Raw genomic sequence first — 19,060 nt, 5'->3', positions numbered from 1 at the left:
CAAGGGATTAAATGGCAGTCGTTGTAGTGATCAATAGGTTAAGAACTGTGCAATCACTCTTGTTGCTAATGACCTCTGTAGTAAGGTGTAATAAAGTGTGTGCTATAATAGCCTACTGCCAACGCTGCACGCTCTTTGATTTCTGACATCGGTTACTAAGCAAAAGACAATAGGACGGTACATACGCATTTACGATGTGAACCTCGATTACCCTATCCCCAAAATAACTGGTGAACTTGGTGAGTCTCGAGTTGTTTAATAGAAATTTGCTGCTGCCATGTCATAAGAAGGCTCTGTGTAAGAGTTTGCAATGTTCCTTCATCTGTCTGACCTTCATCAGTGATTTAAGTTTGTCAAGATTAGTGATGCTGAGAAATCAGGACATCAGTGCATAATGACTGTGAAATTAGGAAAGTGAATGCACTATGCAAATGGCAGGAGAAATCACTGAGGGCAGTGGGATAGAAGTGATAAAATAGCTTACAAGTCTTAATTGTAGAAATACTGAAATGTCTTTCCACAGCATAACGCTGAATTAAGTTTTGTTTGCTGGGTTCTCTGCACACAGGATTGTTATTCAATACCTTTCTAAATCCTTTCACTGGCACAAGCCTATTTTTAGGTAGGAATAAAAAAAAATCCCTGAGGATGATATAAAGCTATAGATCAGTTTACACTTTCATGTTTCTACCTTAGTGTGATCAATGGAAGTTTGCATTCATGGGTGAAATAAATGTAAACCAGATGGAATTCGGAAATCTAGTGCAAAATTTAAGCCATATATCTGCAAAAATAATAAAACGCCATTTAGAAATAATTATGCCAATAATACAGCCTATGTATTTTAATCAGTTTTACAATAATACTTTTCAGCTGATAAAACATAAAATGCGTTGCTTTTATTTGTTCATTTAAAACATATATTTTTTTTAAAGAAAGGATTGCGTATAGAGATGCCTGAAATTTGTATCCAATATCTCAGTGCTTCAACAGAATGCAATGATTGATTTCAATAGCTGAATTTCATTCTATAAACATGCAAAATTTATAGGATTGTCATTAAGTGTAAGCTTGAAAATAACTATGCAACCTTGTTCAAGACAGACTGTCATTTTAATGTTGACTTCATTATCAGAACAAGACATCATCCTTTAGATACAATGTTCCAGGTTACTCCGTTTCAGTTCAGAAGGATGCCCATGTTAACTGTTGCAAATGTGAAATGCTATCAGGTTCATCACTATAACTGTTTGTCACTGAAATGTCAGTAAAAAAATCTGCTGACTGTGTCAGCAATATAAAAAGATCTGCCGTGTAACATTCATAGTTTAGATTAGCGTACACAAAATTGAGAACACAGTGGATGCTGTTTTGAGAAGATGGCTGTACTCCTGTAGGAACAAGCGAAGGCAATTCAGATTTGTATTAATGATAGCAATATTTGTCCTTTTCATTTGCATTTATAGTAGCAAATCTGCATATGCCATAATTTAAAAAAAAGTTAATTTCAAATTTTAAATACTACAATGATTGAAGCAAGCTAATTGCGAAAACAATCATCCTGGGTTCTAATGTTCTTTGATCCAGTTCTTAACTAACCACCAAGCCAGAAACTAAGGACAAAGAATAGGAACTTTGATGTAATACGCAAAATATGTAATGTTTTAAAGTTTGATCTCTGCATCCCCAAAACCTGGTTAAAACAAAAAGAATTACAATATTATAATCTCAAAGGAAGTTGGATTGAATCACGGAAGGTAACAAAAAATGCTGGGGTAACTCAGCGGGTCAGACAGCGTCTCTGGAGATAAGGAATAGGTGGCGTTTCGGGTCGAGACCCTTGTTCAGCCATTGATTGACACGCCCAATTATGGCTTTCGAACTAATTTGGCGATATCTTCGTTTAATTTATGTTGATATATCTGTGACAGTCATTGCGAGTAATTGTGGGATGTTGAGAATGTTTAGATCCTAATTTTCATTTGTTATGTCTTTAGGTTCCTGTATCAGTGGCTATGATGACACCTCAAGTGATAACTCCGCAGCAAATGCAACAGATATTACAGCAACAAGTACTGACTCCTCAGCAACTCCAGGCCTTGCTTCAGCAGCAACAGGCTATCATGCTGCAGCAGGTAAACTCTTCATCAACTAGTAAATCAAGTATCACACAAAGAACTGCAGATGCTGGTTTAAATCGAAGGTAGACGCAAAAATGCTGGAGTAACTCAGCGGGAAAGGCAGCATCTCAGGACAGAAGGAATGTGTGATATTTCGGGTCGAGACCCTTCTTCAGACTGAAGAAGTCTGAAGAAGGATCTCGCCCCAAAATGTCACCCATTCCTCCTCTCCAGGGATGCTGCCTGTCCTGCTGAGTTACTCCAGCATTTTGTGTCTGTCACACAAAGAGTGGTGGGTGTAGGGACCAAGCTGCCAGAGGAAGTAGTTGAGGGTGGGACTATCCCAACGTTTAAGAGACAGTTAGACAGGTACATGGATAGGACAAGTTTGGAGGGATATGGACCAAACGCAGGCAAGTGGGACTCGTGTAGCTGGGACATGTTGGCTGGTGTGGGCAAGTTCCACACTGTATCACTCTATGACTATCCAAAACACTGCCAGAGAGTTTAGTCAGGTTGGTGAATCTGTGGAATTCATTGCCACAGGCGGCTGTGGATTCCAAGTCAGTGGGTATTTTGTAAGGTGCAAATTGACAGAATCTTGATTAGGAAGGGCGTCTGGGGTTATGGGGCGAAGGCAGGAGAATGGGGTTGAGAAGGAAAGATAGATCAGCCATGATTGGATGACGTAGTAGACTTGATGGGCCGAATGGCTTAATCCTGTTCCTCGAAAAGCAGTCAAAGACTTGTCTCACCTCAGTCATTCCTCTTTCTCACAGCTCCCATCCAGCAGAATGTACTTCTTCTCATCCATTATCAGCCTTCTGAAATGTCCTTCCATAAGCTAGGGTACTGTTCAATTCACCTCTAGCCCATTGCGGACATTGGACTCTGTCTCTGGAACTGATGCATTACAATGTGCTACAATGCTGAGAACTATATTCTGCACTCTGTATTTTTCCCTTTGCTCTATCTATTGTACTTGAGTTTGAACTGATGGTATATATGCATGCTGTAATTGAACTGTAGAAACAGGGAACTGCAGATGCTGGTTTACCAAGGAAAGATATAAAATGCTGGAGTAACTCAGCAGGTCAGGCAGCAACCCTGGAGAACATGGGTAGGTGATGTTTCGGGTCAGCACTTTTCTTCAGACTGATAGCAGGGGTGGTGGGAAAGAAAGTTAGAAGAATGGCGGGGCAGGACAAAACAGGGCAGGTCAGGTATCTGACCTGTTTGGATAGCATGCAAAATAAAGCTTTTCATTGTACCTTAGTTAATGTGACAATAACAAACCTAAACCATTTATGGCAAGTTGTCCCTTTTGTATCCATTCACTTCTATAAAGCACATTTTCGTGCCTGTGCCAAATTTTTCGTATTGCTGAATAATATCAGTCATGTTTTTATGATTGTGAGCTACATGCCGAGAAAGGTGGGACTTCCACCTAGCACACAGTTGCCCCTATAATTTTAACCCAGCCTTAAGACCACCGATTATTTATATATGGGAAGCATCTTCCCTCGACTCTGGTGTGGAATTTTGTCTAACAATTTTTTTCACTGTCCTGTTGTAACCGAAGGTTTACCAAAATTTAGTTTCTCAATTTTGCCTGCAAAAGTTCTGATGAAAAACTTGCCAAAGAGTGCTAAAACCGTAAATTATTTGCCTAGAAATTGCATTCCTCTTCCGCTGTGCTAAACATGGTACAAACTCCCATTTAAATAATCTTTTTCAAAATAAAAACCCCAATTGGGCAAAAGCACATAAAACATAGCACTACAACATTTTCAGCATAGCCCCTATTTTCGGGGAAGAGCCAGAGTGGTCCCTATTCGTAGCGACAGAGCTTCAGATCAAAGGGGTTCAATTTTGCACAATATAAAACTATCAGTTGAATATCAATCCGCGCATTGAAATGGGTGTGTTGTATACAAATGATCTTGCATAATATTACCCAGTTTAGTCGACATCAACAATTAATAAACCTAAATTTTGTACTGATTCAGATAGTTTGTTGGACTGCTGAACTGATCTTCCCCCCCCCCCCCCCAACACCTTACTAAGTTACATTATTAAATCATGTACCATAAAACTATTCCTTTGGTGAGGAGGCTTGCATTTGGCAGACTTCTGAGACTTTTTTTCTGTTACCTTTTCTTGCATTTAGACAATTACTCAAAAAATAATAGTAATGGTAGATTCTCAATATATCCTTGCATGAAACATCATAACTTAATAAGAAGGCATAGGTCGAATATAGGCAAAACATTGATATTTTGCTTGTCTAGGGAGCAAATTTTACTTGCGTCTGGGGCAAAACTGATCATGCAGTACGTTGGTAAAATAAATGCCAGCTGTAACAAACATAGGAACATAGAAGATAGGTGCAGGAATAGGCCATTCAGCACTTTGAGCCAGCACTGCCATTCAATATGATCATGGCTGATCATCCAAATTCAGTACCCTGTTCCTGCTTTCTCCCCATATCCCTTGATTCCGTTCGCCCTAAGAACTATATCTAACTCTCTCTTGAAAACATCCAGTGAATTGGCTTCCACTGCGTTCTATGGCAGAGAATTCCACATATTCACAACTCTCTAGGTAAAGAAGTTTTTCCTCATCTCAATCTGAAATGGCCTATCCGTTATTCTTAAACTGTGACCCCTGGTTCTGGACTCCCCCAACATCGGGAACTTTTTTCCTGCAACTAGCATCTAGTCCAATCCCTTAAGAACTTTATATGTTCAAAACAATGTAGGAAGAAAGATTTTGTCTAACTTGAGCTCATACCTATGTATATTACTTACAAACATTACATACCAAATCTTACTTGCAAATCTAATTTTGTTCCAGTGTGATGGAAGTTAAATGAGAACTAAAATTGTTTGAGGCTGAGTTTTGCAGTCCACTTGGATTGACCTGAGCTTCACATTGTGGTACAAAAGATTGCAGATCATGGAACATGGACCAAAATGAGACGAGGAGAGTCCAGGACCAGACGGCACAGCCTCAGAATAAAAGTACTTACTTTTAGAATGCAGATGAGGAGGAATTTATTTTGCCAGTGGGTCATGGATCTGTGGAATTGGTGGCGGCCAAGTTATTGGGCATTTTTAAAGCGGAGATTGATAGATTCTTGATTAGTAAGTGCGTCAAAGGTCACGGGGAGAAGGCAGGAGAACGAGGTTGAGAGGGAAAAATAGATCAGCCATGATCGAATGGTGAAGCAGGCTCAGTGTCAAATGGCCTAATTCTGCTCCTATGTCTCATGATCAAAAGGAGAAACTCAGCAGGCCAGGCAGCATCTGCGGAGAGAGTTGGACAGGTGATGTTTTGTGTCCGAAGAAGGGTCCTGTCCTGAAAAGTTGTCTGTCCATTTTCCTGATCAGATACAGTGAGGGGTGCTGAGCACTTGTGTTTTGTTTTGCTTCACATTGGTAATGATGTGAACTAGACCTCTTCCGGAATTAATTCATACAACCGTGTTCTAAAATGCAGAATAATATTAAGTGCTCTGTGAGATCTTTCCAATTGTACTCACTCGATCCCCTCAATATATAATATCAACCAGACTGTCCTGCAAAGAACATTTAGCATCTTGGGTAATTTCTCTGGCAACCTTTGAACTGAATCTGGAATTTTTCCACAAGATAATCTTAGGATAATTTCTTGGGCATCTTACCTTTCATCTCCAGCCACTAATAACTAACTAATATAAATGAGCCAAATAACCATTCATGTGGTTATTATAAATGTTGTTTGCTTAGGGTTGTGGTTGATTTAGGATTTGGTTTTGTCATTAATTTTGTCATAATTAATGTCAACTCTTCCTGCACTTATTTTCTATGTTTCTATGGGTTATTGATTTGGGACGATCAGCCATGATCACAATAAATGGCGGTGCTGGCTCAAAGGGCCAAATGGCCTCCTCTTGCACCTATTTTCTAATTCCCTTTTGGCATTTCCAATCAGACTCTGCCAATGCTGCCCCATATATTTGCACTAAAATTGCTGTAGTGGTGCCTGGCTTGTTTATTAACAATACTTCACAGTGGCATTGCACCATATGTTCTGCTCAAGTTAAATGTCTGAATTAATGAATCCACTGGTAGCAAAAAAGTCAGTCTTAGTGTAATCATCCCCCATCAGAGTGCAGTGCATAGGTTTACTAACCTGTATTGCCGCAAGCAACTTACAAAATACATTAATACATCACTCCACAGAGAAGCTGTCCATCAAGTATTTACACTAATATAATTAGACAAACATTTTAAATAGGCCGATAATTTTGAACATTACTCTGGAGATCCTTGATAGGCCCAGATGGTGCGGAGTTGTACCGTAAATTAGCAATTACATGAAATTGTATTGAGTATTATACAAGTCATCTTGTTTTTGTTTAGAAAGGGCTTCTGCACCTCTAGATGAAGAATTTGCAATCTGTGAAGGCAACTGGAATTAAAATTACGCTGATTTCAAACATGTAGTGCACAGTGTTTTTCTCTCACAAGGTTGAATTCTGTCTGCAGTGATCAATATTAATGCAAGATATAACTTCCCGAAGCCTTGTGCATTTTACACACAGCTCCAGTCCCTGGCTCAGACCAATAACTCCCCGTGGAAATGTTTTTCTTGCTGTACCACAATGAGAAAGTGTGTTAGAGTGAGTGAATTTGGGCTGCACTGATCAAAAGTGACTTCAGATCCCTGTGAAAATGAAGCTTTTGTCAAATGCAGATTTTAATTTGTTTTTTTTTCCATTGAGACAGCTCCTGAAATAAGGCTACTAATTCTGGTGCTATGCCCTTGTGCCAGATATATTAGAAGAGGTTGACTGCTCTTGCTTACGGATCACTTTTGAGTGACCTGTTTAGAAAATTGCTAATAATTACTCCCTTGAATTATTACATTGACTGGTCGATGAATAGCCATGTATTCTCAGCAAGGACATCTTCTGGCTTTCTTCGTACAGACAAAGGTCACATCTTGCCATATTTTAATTACTTAGTGTGGAAAATGGCATGTTTTCATTAGTTCATTTTAAAGATTAGTTTTGAAATGATAATGCGAAGAATAGTTCAGACATTAAGGGATTTATTGGCAAGTTTCAATCTAAAAAGGTCGGAAAAGTGTTGATAAGAAGACGTGGCTGTATATCTCTTTTCAAATTGCACCTTGACAGGAAAAATATTTAAAACGCTTATTATTTTTTTCTAAAGTTTATTTTTGTTTTATCACGACAGCAACAACTTCAGGAGTTTTATAAGAAACAGCAAGAACAGTTACATCTACAGCTTCTGCAGCAACAGCATGCAGGGAAACCTACTAAAGAGGTACGTGTGTCCATGTATTTATGTGTGTATTGCAAAATAATAAGACGTAATTAAAAAAGGAAATGGCAGAGAGAGAGAGAGAGAGAGAAGAGGCATGTGATTGTGCGATACGCTTGTATTGAAGGCTTTCCAGAGGTCTCAGCTTTGTTTCATTTCTGTATTCTAAATCAGAGAGGCTTTTACTCATCAGCTGTAGTTCAATGTGCAGTAATGACTTGGGGATGCAGACTTCATGATGGACAAAGGGATGATTCTTGCAGTCAGAAGAAGTTCAAAGACAGTGAGTTTCAGTTTCTCCTTGGAGATACGCATTTCCGAGCATATAAATTAAGGCAAATATACGAAAACCCTACAGTCTGAGCGTAGTCTTCAAAGTCACAATACTCTAATTAATGAACTGTGGGCCTCACTCTGGACAAGTCGGAGTTTGATGCGCTCATAAATCACCGTTGACAGGTCCACTCCTCTTGCCTCAGTGACACTTGTCACTGAGTCACGGCTGATGTAAACATGATCGAGACAAGAGAGACTGAAGGAGGTGAAATTGATCAACAGAATTGGTAGAAAACCAACTTTTGAAGCACATTATGCATGATCACAGGATATGACTGTAACCTCATGAGATTTTCTCCTTCTGGTGATGTTTTTTTTAAATAGAATTTCTAACAGCCATCAAAAGTGGAATAGGAATTACTTAACGTTTCTCCTGTGGTTTACAAGCTCCAGCCCCCTGTTGTTGCTTTATATAGCTTTCTTTTAAAGCCATCAAAGATTTTTTATTTAATCCTTACCACCTTATTTGAAGCCCAACAATAAAAGACTGTCATTTTCGAATGTTAGGCATTGTGGGTTTTTTTTCTGATTGTGTCATATTGCGTTAACCTGTAATTTGATCTGCTAAGTTTGTATCTTGGAGGTACAGCTATGCATTGTCAGAACGTGCTGTTGTGCACAGTGGCAGACCAATGCCCACATGTAGGGGGCGCTCCTCTGTGTGCAGCCATGTCAGCAGCGCGTCAGTTTTTCCAGCTTTTTTTTATTTTTTAGTATGTTTTAAAGTATGTATTTAATGTTTCTTCGTGTGTTTTATGTGGGGGGTGGTGTGGGGGGGGTAAGGGGGAAACCGCTTCGGTCGCCTCCTCCATGGAGAGGCGACTTTTTCCAGGTCGCCTCCCCCGTGGCCTAACATCAAGGATCGACGCGGCCTTTCCCGGAGACGTGCCCGGGGCTTCAGCGGCGGGCGCTGCGTGGACTCTCGATGTGGAGCGGGTGAGCCCTCGCTGGAGGGGAGCGCTCCGTTTCGCTGGCCCGGGGCTGCCGGCAGCCTGAAGTCGCAGCCTGAAGCCGCGGTCTGCAGAGCTCCAGCTGGTGCGGCGTCTACAGCCCGGGATCCCTCGTGGGGGACCCGGGGGTAGAAGAAGCCATCACTGCCGGCCCGCGGCCGACTTCTACCGCGGGTGCGGCATGGACTTACCATCACCCCTGGAGGGGAGCTTCGACCGCCGGCCCTGCAGTCTACAGTGCTTCTGGCCGCGGCGGGGTCTTTAAATCTCGACCGCCGGCCTGCGGCCTACAACAATCTAAAGCCGCGGTCTCCGGTGAGGAAGAGCCGATCCTGGACTGACTGGACTCTGGTCCTGTACACGGGGGGAAATGGAGGAGGACTGGCCAAATTTTTGTGCCTTCCACCACAGTGATGAATGCTGTGGTGGATGTTTGTGTTACAGTTTTATTGTGTGTTCTTTATTATTGTACTGCTGCTGACAACCCAAATTTCCACCAACCCTGGTTGTGTGGCAATAAATTATATCTATCTATCTATCTATCTATCTATCTTTGGGGGCCCTGAAGCTTGAACTGTTATGGGGGGCCCCTTCGCAACCAGGTCTGCTTAGCCACTGTTATCTTCTTCAATGGGGTTGTTCCACGACAGGCTGGCTAGGCCCCTGGTGGGGTCCAGGGGTTGCGCCCCGATGGGGGTTCAGGGGGTATCGTCCCCTGAAGCTCCTGCATTTTCAATAAATTGAAAGTGATTCTCAAGCTTTCTGCTGGTAGTTTACATAACAGAAGCTTAGAATTTTTCTAACAGATAAGCAGTAAAATAGCCCCCAAAAGATATATATTTCATGAAATAGACAATAGACATGATTATCTATGATCATCCACAATCAGTACCCCATTCCTACCTTCTCCCCATATCCCTTGACTCTGCTGTCTTTAAGAGCTCTATCTATCTCTCTCTCTCTTGAAAGCCTCCAGAGAATTGGCCTCCACTGCCAATCCACTCTTGAAGATAGCGGAGTCAGGGGATATGGGGAGAAGGCAGGAACGGGGTACTGATTGTGGATGATCAGCCATGATCACATTGAATGGCGGTGCTGGTTTGAAGGGCCGAATGGCCTACTCCTGCACATATTGTCTATTCACTGCTCTCTGTGTGAAAAGTAATTTCCTCATCTCCTTATTTGTAAACTGTGGCCTCTGGTTCTGGACTCTCCCAGCATTGAAAACATGTTTGCTGCCTCTAGCGTGTCCAAACCCTTAATAATCTTATATGTGTCATTGTATGGCCCCATACAGCTAAAACAATCTTTACAAAAAATGTTACCTGAAATGTCTCTTTGCCTAGCATTGAGATGAGAAAATACTTTTTCACCCAGAGTTGTGAATTTGTGGAATTCTCTGCCATAGAAGGCAATGGTCTTGTATCCTTCAGCAGCACCTCGGCCTCCTTTCCTGAGCACAGACACCCACTTCTCCTCACCTCACCTATGCTCACTTTCCCTCACCTACACGTCTACACCTCGACTAATCCCCTTGCCTCACTAAACCCCTCGCCTCGACGATACCTCACTACCAAATTTCTCCTCACACCTAAACCTCGCCTCGACTAAACCGTACCTCACTAAACCTCGCCCCTCAAATAAACCTCACACCTTACCCCCACCTCAATTTAACTAAACCTCACACCTCACCACTAAACTCCACCTCACATCTAATCTGCACCTTGACTAATCGGAGCCTCTCTCCCGTTCCCGCTCCAGCTACTTATAGCCCCCCTGGCCGTTGACGGCGCCTCACGTGGGCGGAACAGCTCCAACCAGGGGGGCAGGGCTGAGAGCGGCACAGGCGCATTGCCCGAGAGAGCTGGCGGAAGGGGGGGAGGGTACACGTACTGATGTTGACATCGAGCCCGAGCCCGGCACCCCCCCCCCCCCAGCCCTTGACGGCCGCAGCCCCTCCCCACAGAAGGGGCTGCGGGATTTAACTCAGAAGAATATGGTTCTGGGGCCCCTCTGGGATTAGGGGCCCTGAAGCTTAAGCTTCATTAGTTTCATAGTAGATCTGCCCCTGGGTGTGCAATATTACATGGGCTGCGATCATCACTCATCGAAGCCGTCTTAGTGCTTAAAATGAAGTTGTGGATGCAAAGGGTTACTCTTGCAACTGCATACCAGCAAATGCACATCTGACAATTTACAGAAGACGAATGGGGAGTAATCCAGGGAAGGAAAGTAGACCTTTGACAAGTATTTGAGGGAGGGAAGTGTGGTACAAGTTTATCTGGATATTTCAGGATTTCAACACTAATTATTGACCTGACAACAGAGCTGTACAGAGACCTTTTTTGTATGCATTGAATTGTAAGAAGTAAACAAGCTTGGTTGTATCCTGTGTTTGATAACTGGGTGGGGAGTGCACTTTGGCAGCATATTTTGTACGTTTAAATATTTTTCTCTGACAATGGGCCTTGTACATTTTACATCCTGATTTTTCATTTCTTAAAATTCTCATTCTGGGTTTTTCCTTCAGACGAGTGTGTGTTAAATGGGAACAACATCCAACAGTGAATCCAGATAAATACTATAATGAAGTGAATGGTTTGGCTAATGGCACATAATCTAAGATATAATATCAGGGCAGAAAGATATTTAACCAGTGTGGCTAATAATTTAATTTCCATTCCCAAATTATTAGGCATGGTCTAGATAACAACGTCATGGTTTGTTATGAATTATGGTAAATATCCGAACGTTAGATAATTTCCTTCCATTTATTGTAGTTACAGAACAGTATTATCTTTGTATCAATCAGGTAATTATTACAGGAAATCTGTGTAAGGTTTGTCTGTATAGGAGCCAACATTGTGCCATTATTCTTGGGCACTTTTCTGCTGCCCGTTTTCCCCTCCCCTCCCCCTCCCCCTCCCCCTCCCCCTCCGCCTCCCCCCCCCCCCCCCCCCCCCTCCTCTCCTCTCACTATCAGCAGTTGAGGGGAGTGGGGAAGTGCAGTATTAGAGAATTTATAGAATATAATATTCCAGATAAAGATTAGAGGAAAGGATTTATGCCATTATCTTATTTCCCTGCAGGCAGATATAATTGACGATATTATGTTATTTCCAACCGACCATTGCATTCTGCCTGGGTAGGACCTAGTTACACTTGAGGGCCTCGGAAGTTGACAGCAGTTGTATCAGCACACTCTCCAGTTCAAGCTTATATCACACATGCCTAGTTTGGGTGACAGCAAAAATGGCAAAGGAAGTAGGATAGTGGGGTTCATTCGAATACATTGCAATACATTCCACACTTATTCCCCTCTGTTAGCCAGTCAGGGTTACACAAAATCAGATAATTTTGAACAGGCCTCAGATAAGTCAGGAAGCATGGAGGGTTGTTTGAGACATTAGGTTTGATTTTGGGTCCAGTGGAGTAATTAGCCATTTTTAAATGAACTCGAGTTTTAATCGGCAATTTCCAACCATCCCTTTAAGAACCAAAGCTGGGGACTTGCATCAACACTGTGGGGTTGGGATAAGGTGCGTCTCTTTTCCAAAACTTGAGCTTGGAGAAAAGCGCTTCCACTGCTCAACCATGAATACATCTGTAACATGTCAGGTGGACCAGCACCTCGTATTGTGCTTGAGCATCTTACTACGATTTCTCTAATAGACAATAGGTGAAGGAGTAGGCCATTCGGCCCTTCGAGCCAGCACCGCCATTCAATGTGATCATGGCTGATCATCCCTAATCGGTACCCCGTTCCTGCCTTCTCCCCATATCCCCTGACTCCGCTATCTTTAAGAGCCCTATCAAGCTTTCTCTTGAAAGTACGCAGAGAACTTCAAGTAACCCTTGTATCTCCTCTCTCTCTGTCCCTCCCCCACCCTAGTTGGTGTACGTTTTACTCTCATCCTTCTCAGTTCCGCTGTTTGTGTAACTCATCACCTATCCCACAGACCACTATAGGCTCCACATTTCCTTGATCATTGTTGCTTTCTGCGTATCTCCCATTCATTTGTCCTAAGTACCGTCCATATCTCTAGTTTCTCTTTCCCTTGACTTTCAGTCTGAAGAAGGGTGTCGACCCGAAACGTCACCAATTTCTTTTCTCCAGCGCTGCTGCTGCCTGACCCGCTGAGTTACTCCAGCTTTTTGTGTCTGTAAGATGTCAGTCTTGTATGCTGGTGTATAACAGTGCTATTTACTCATTGGCGCTGTCTGAAAAGAGGCTTGAATCCAATCTTTCTAGAAATGCTACAACTGAACCAAGGGTGATTCACTCATCTGAAGGCATGCACCTTGGTTTCAATCAGTGTTTGGAGACCGTGACAGGAAGAATCCAGTTTTTGTTCACTCATGCTACCAGAAAAGGTGGTAGAAATGTTCAACCAGTGTGGAACTCAAGGTAGTCTCCCATTAAATATAGAATATTACTTTAAGATAAAGAATAATTCATTACTTGTGACACAATTCGTTTAAAAGAAAAAAAAGGAAACCTTGTCTTTGTTAATCAATAAACTTGCTATCTTTCATTTTCTATGGAATGGCAATTAGCTGGTAATCGAACCATGTAGGACTTCCTTATGATTGTTCTGCTCATTCATGGGGAAATCCTGGCCCGTGCAGTGGCATTCAGTGATGTGCCATGTGTAGCTGGTTGCCACTTCCATAATCTTCAATGTCACATGCTTGGTCGGCATTACCTGCAGAAACAAGCCTTTGAACCAGTATAGTAGGTAGATTCCCTTTAAGTAATTGTGTATGTGTATGTGCCTTGGGATAAACTTTACTGTGTACTATTGCAGTCATGGGCACCTCAAGGTCTGGACCGCTTGCAAGGAGACCCTTTCATAATAATCTTCCACCTGCATAACCCCTCCCACTCCTGACTCCAGATATTTTCCTAGACTCAAACGCTGACCTCCTTGCAATGACCAGTTATGTCTCTCAATCCCACAAACCTTGGTCTCCAACTGATGATTAGGTCTCCCAACGAAACCAGGTCCACTCTACTAACCCTCCCCCCACCGAGTAGCAATAAACATTGAGTTTGTGTTGCCCTATTTCATCTACCAGTTGTACACTTGACTTAGCTGCAATGACTGTTCTCTCCTATTCTTATAGCGAGGCCATACATCTGATCCTCAACCTTTCTTCCTCCTTTGCAATGGTAGCGATCTCAAAATCTTGACCTGCCCCTCCTCCTCCTCCTCCTCCACCACCACCAGCACCACACCAACCTGCGTAAAATATCGGAGGTCTCTTCCCTGCAAATCTAACTCAGTTTTACTCGCTTTCCGTCAGAATTCATCATGGAAGAGCCTTTCTATAGTGCAAGACCAATTTGGTGGCAAGGTTCCGCACTTTACTGAACCTAGTGATAGACCACAACCAAAGCATTTTTTAAACTATCACATATTTCAAACCTTTGAAATAGAAACACAAAATGCTGGATATACGTGGCAGGTCAGGCCGGATCTGTGGAGAAAGAATCAGAGTTAACTTTACAGGTCATCAGTGCTGCCTGCCATACTGAGTATTTCCAGTATTTTCTAATATTTTTATACATAGTTCCAGCATCAGCTTTTTGACCAATTCCCCCTTTGAGGTGTTAACAAATTTCTAGCCAGAAATTTAAGAAGGGTCCCAACCCAAAACGTCACCCATTCCTTCTCTCCAGAGATACTGCCTGTCCCGCTGAGTTACTCCAGCATTTTGTGCCTATCTTCGGTTTGAACCAGCAGCTGCAGTTCCTTTCTACACCCTTTTTACTCAAATGGAATGTAACTTAAATTTTAATTGGAAAAATAATCAGGTATTGTGCATAACAGTAAACTCGTAAACATATTTTCCACAGAAAACAAAGATGAGTGGGAGTTTTCGTGTGAAGTGCAAGCCTCAGGTTTTTGCAGCTTGCAGTTAACACACGATGGGGAGGTGGTGTATCCAAACTCCTTTTAGATTCCCTCTTCAGAAATGTTTTGTTCAAAAATAAAGATCAGGAACTAAATTCATTTAGAAAGCTCGCAAGTCGAGAACTGTCAAATTTGCAAAATTTAATTAGAGATTTTAAAGCAAATTTGTTTAAGATTATTATGTCCCTGAACAGTCACCAATTCAGTGGAGATAAAAATATAATCAGCAGCTTTAAAGTCTTGCTTTTGAGTGTAGGAAGAAGGGAGTGTTGACGAATATAGTTATGTCTGATTCGTTTTCTTGCTTTGACTCAGTACCCCGAACTTTAGTTGGAGAATGTGGTCAAAGTGGTCAAAAAGATAAAAGGCTTCAGCAAATGTGCTACTAATTGATCAGCATTTGACAATGGAATTTGCATGCGTTTATATTTAGTATCTGGTCATGCATCATATATATATATATACCACAAATGTAATTGTTGAGAAAACTATTTTTGGCCTGTGACATGAACATTGTTTTGTGGGTGTAATTTTCAGTAATCTTGATGTAACTAATAGATCAAACCAGATCTTTTCTTGATAAGTTGTTTTATAATTTCGCTCTGTGGTCCAAAATTCCATCACATTCCATAAGATGTGTGTATTTTTTCATACAATTTGATTTATCAGTTCTCAAAATTTGTCATCAGTGCAGTTTTATTTTTCTTAATAGAATTAACAATTTGGTGAGCAGGCAGAGAGACACTGTTTGGAAATTAAAATACTAAATATATAAGGTGGAACATGGAAATAACAATTCATTAATCATGAACAAATTTGAAGCTTGAACAGGGAAGCTCGAGTTAAAAAGCAGGATGGAGTAATTAGATCAGGGAAACAAACTACTAATAAGCAGATCAAAAAAGGGGACAGGAAAGAAAGAAATGATTTCTTAGATGATGCCTGCAATTGCTGATCTATAGGGGATTTCAGCACCATTCCTGTCCTGGTGGACCATGTTTGAAGGTAGTGCCTCCAGTTGGCCAGGCTGATGTTTCAGATTTCGAAGGATGAGAGAGGTTGAATGTTTCCTGGATTGTAGAGAGCAAAGGGTGGGCATTCAGATTCAGTTAGGGAGTGCAAATGACTGGCCACCCAAAAGTTGTGAGAAGGAACTGCAGATGCTGGTTTACACCGAAGATGGACACAAAGCGCTGGAGTAATTCAGCGGGACAGGCAGCATCTCTGGAGAAAAGGAATAGGTAACGTTTCGGGTCGAGACCCATCATCGGGTGGAAGGTCCCAAACGAAAATGTCACCTATTCCTTTACTCCAGAGATGCTGCCTGACCCCGCTGAGTTACTCCAGTACTTTGTGTCCATCTTCAGCCATCCAAAAGGACAGGAAAAGCAGAGTCTTCAAGATGCATGTCAGTCTCAAATCGATGTCATTTTTATTAGAGAGAAGTGGAGGCGACGGTTTCTTGAGGAAGTGCGGTCATCAAACTGGAATGTTGGGGCAAAGGGCAACAAAGCAGCGATCAGCAAAATGTCAAGTTGCAGCTGTCACTGGGGTTTCACTGATGAGGAATCTCTCAAATTGTCTGCACTGTATTTTTCCTTAAACTTAAACGGTGAAGCTAATTCAAAATAAAAGGATAAATGAAAAAAAGATCTGGGTGAGTTAGTCCACAAGTATTCCTAGGGTGAATTAGAAACATAGAAATATAGAAAATAGATGCACGAGGAGGCCATTCGGCCCTTCGAGCCAGCACCGCCATTCATTGTGATCATGGCTGATCGTCCCCAATCAATAACCCGTGCTTGCCTTCTCCCCATATCCCATGATTCCACTAGTCCCTAGAGCTCTATCAAACTCTCTTTTAAATCCATCCAGTGACTTGACCTCCACTGCACTCTGTGGCAGGGAATTCCACAAATGGAGCTAGCCAGAACTCTGCCAGATTGACAATCATCCATGTGTTATTGTTCCTTGTGCATGGAGGACCTGCAATGAAAATTGTGGATGACCCAACTTATGTAATAGAGTCATAGAGTGATACAGTGTGGAAACAGGCCCTTTGGTCCAACTTGCCCTCACCGACCAGCACATCCCACCTGTACTTGTCCCACCTGTCTGTGTTTGGTCTATATCCCTCCAAATCTGCCCAATCCATGTAGCTGTCCAAATTGGGATAGACCCAGCCTCAACTACCTCCTCTGGCACCCACCACCGTTTGCATGAAAAAGTTACCCCTCAGGTTCCTATTAAATATTTTCCCCTTCACCTTAATATTATGTTTCCTATTTTCAATTACCTCAGATGTTCCATTGAAATTTGATGGCAGAGCACACAGTACACAGACTGTGCTGGGTAAAGTTTTTCTTATTTCGAGAGGTTCTTCCTCTTAGCTATTTTTATCCTTCTCCTTGAAAATGTGGTATTTGTAGCATCAACTTCTCCACCATAGGTAGGTGAAAAGAACTCATTTGATACCCGGTTTCCTCGAGAAGATCTTTTTGGCCTGTAACAGGATCCATCCACTCTTCTGCTGATTATCCTAATGCTATTAATGTGCAATGGAACATTTTCTCTCAACCTATCCTGTAGGAATTTTCCGACTTTCATTTGACTCCAGAACGTAGCATCACCTTTAAATATCAAATGTCACCTTTTAAAATTTGTACTAGACACGGCTTCATATCAGACAGATCTGAACGATTTATGTGCTGCGAGAAGCAATGTAATCTGCTCTGTACATCACAGCTGGGCTGCGCACATACACACACACTCAGAAATAGCTCAGTTACAGTTCTATAATATGAACATCATGATGCCTGACATGCTGAGCATTTTCTGCTGTTATTTCCTGATGCCTTCAGAGTTGACCACAGTCAATTTTGTCTGATTCAGATTTGATTTCTCGTGCAAGACTGGAGCTCAGCCTAATGTCTGGCTACATAATTTGTCACTCCAGTGCTCATTGTAATGTTATGGGTGTTCATTTGTTTCAAATACGGCATCTGACACATACTTGGGCATAGTACTGGTCATGATTGTTACCGCGACTGAATATTTACACCTGTTGGAAGTGTCTAGAGTAGGCAAGAACCAAGAGTATTTCATTTATCATATGTCCCGAAAGAGAGCAATTAAGTTCTTACTTGCAGCAGCCCAGCAGGTATGTAAACACTCAGCGACACAGTGGCACAGAGGTCAAGTTGCTGCCTTACAGCACTAGAGACCCAGGTTCGATCCAGACTACGGCCGCTGTCTGTACGGAGTTTATACGTTCTCCCCGTGACCACGTGGGTTTTCCCCAGGTGCTCTGGTTTCCTCCCACACTCCAAAGATGTACAGGTTTGTAGGTTCATTGACTTCTGTAAATTGTCCCTAGTGCGTAGGATAGTGCTAGTGTACGGGGTGATCGCTGGTCGGCGCGGACTCAGTTGGCAGAAGGGCCCAGTTTCCACGCTGTATCTCCAAAGTCTAAAGTAAATACCATAACAAACAACAAAAAGTTCAATAAGTTAAAAATAAAACATAATGCAAAATCAAACACAAAGCCCAAAGTCCCTACTGTAATCAAGGCAGTTCGTACTTCGGAGTTCAGTTGCAGTTCAAAGCGTTCAATAGCCTGATGGTCAATCAGCATGGGGTCAATCAGCATGGGGTCAATCAGCTTGCAACATCAGTTGTTTCCAATTGTGCCTCCAACCTACACTTAACTATGACCAGCCAAACACGTGTCCTCTGATGAGAACAATCAACCCCGCCTGTTCAATTTAAGGGGATTATTAATTACTTTCAATCAGTTGCTAATTGTTTGTTGTCTATATTTGGGGATGGCTTGGTGCCTTTCAGAGCTCTTTAAAGTTGCAAACAGTGGTTATGAAAACTGCTGTTGAATTTGTTGACAAAATTGGGCTATAATGCATCTGAATCTGAATCTGATTTATTGGTTCATTTATCATGTTTTGGATTGTTTTGTGTGTAGTGTAGACCAGCTAATATATAATTTGGAGAGGGTTTTGAGTGGATTTATTTAACCCAAAATATGTGGTGTGTACCTGGAGTACACTGGTGTAGTGAAAGCAGAATTGGATAACATTTAAGAAGTGACCAGACGAACTATTAATAACTGAGGCATAGAAGGCAACGGGCCAATTACTGGAAAATGGGATTAATATGGATGGGTGCCCGCTGGTCAAGATAGACTGAGTGGAACAAATGGCCTGCTTCCATTTGTAATACTCCATGACTCAATTTGCCAGCCAGAACATGGATTATTGCAATAGTGTGGAGCTTTTGCCCACCATTTTAAGGCCAGACCAATCATTCTCAATTTTAATTTTAAGTTTTAACGATACACCGTGGAAACAGGCCCTTCGACCCACCGAGTTTGCGCCGACCAGCGATGACCC

The 19,060-nt window shown here is 42.0% G+C and overlaps 1 protein-coding gene across 12 annotated transcripts in view; it reads left to right on the top strand.

The window, feature by feature from the left end:
- Positions 1-19,060, top strand: part of foxp1 (forkhead box P1) — a 486,565-nt gene that overhangs the window by 375,621 nt on the left and 91,884 nt on the right. For all 12 annotated transcript variants that reach the window (XM_033036706.1, XM_033036704.1, XM_033036702.1 and 9 more), the window contains 2 exons: positions 1,998-2,135; positions 7,367-7,456. In XM_033036706.1, coding sequence (XP_032892597.1) covers positions 1,998-2,135; positions 7,367-7,456 — 228 coding nt within the window. The remainder of the gene's footprint in view (positions 1-1,997; positions 2,136-7,366; positions 7,457-19,060) is intronic.

Source organism: Amblyraja radiata, chromosome 18, assembly GCF_010909765.2.
Source record: "Amblyraja radiata isolate CabotCenter1 chromosome 18, sAmbRad1.1.pri, whole genome shotgun sequence".
In the NCBI taxonomy this organism is placed as follows: Eukaryota; Metazoa; Chordata; class Chondrichthyes; order Rajiformes; family Rajidae; genus Amblyraja; species Amblyraja radiata.
The sequence above is the reverse complement of the archived record's forward strand: the minus strand, read 5'-3'. Positions and strand labels throughout refer to the sequence as shown.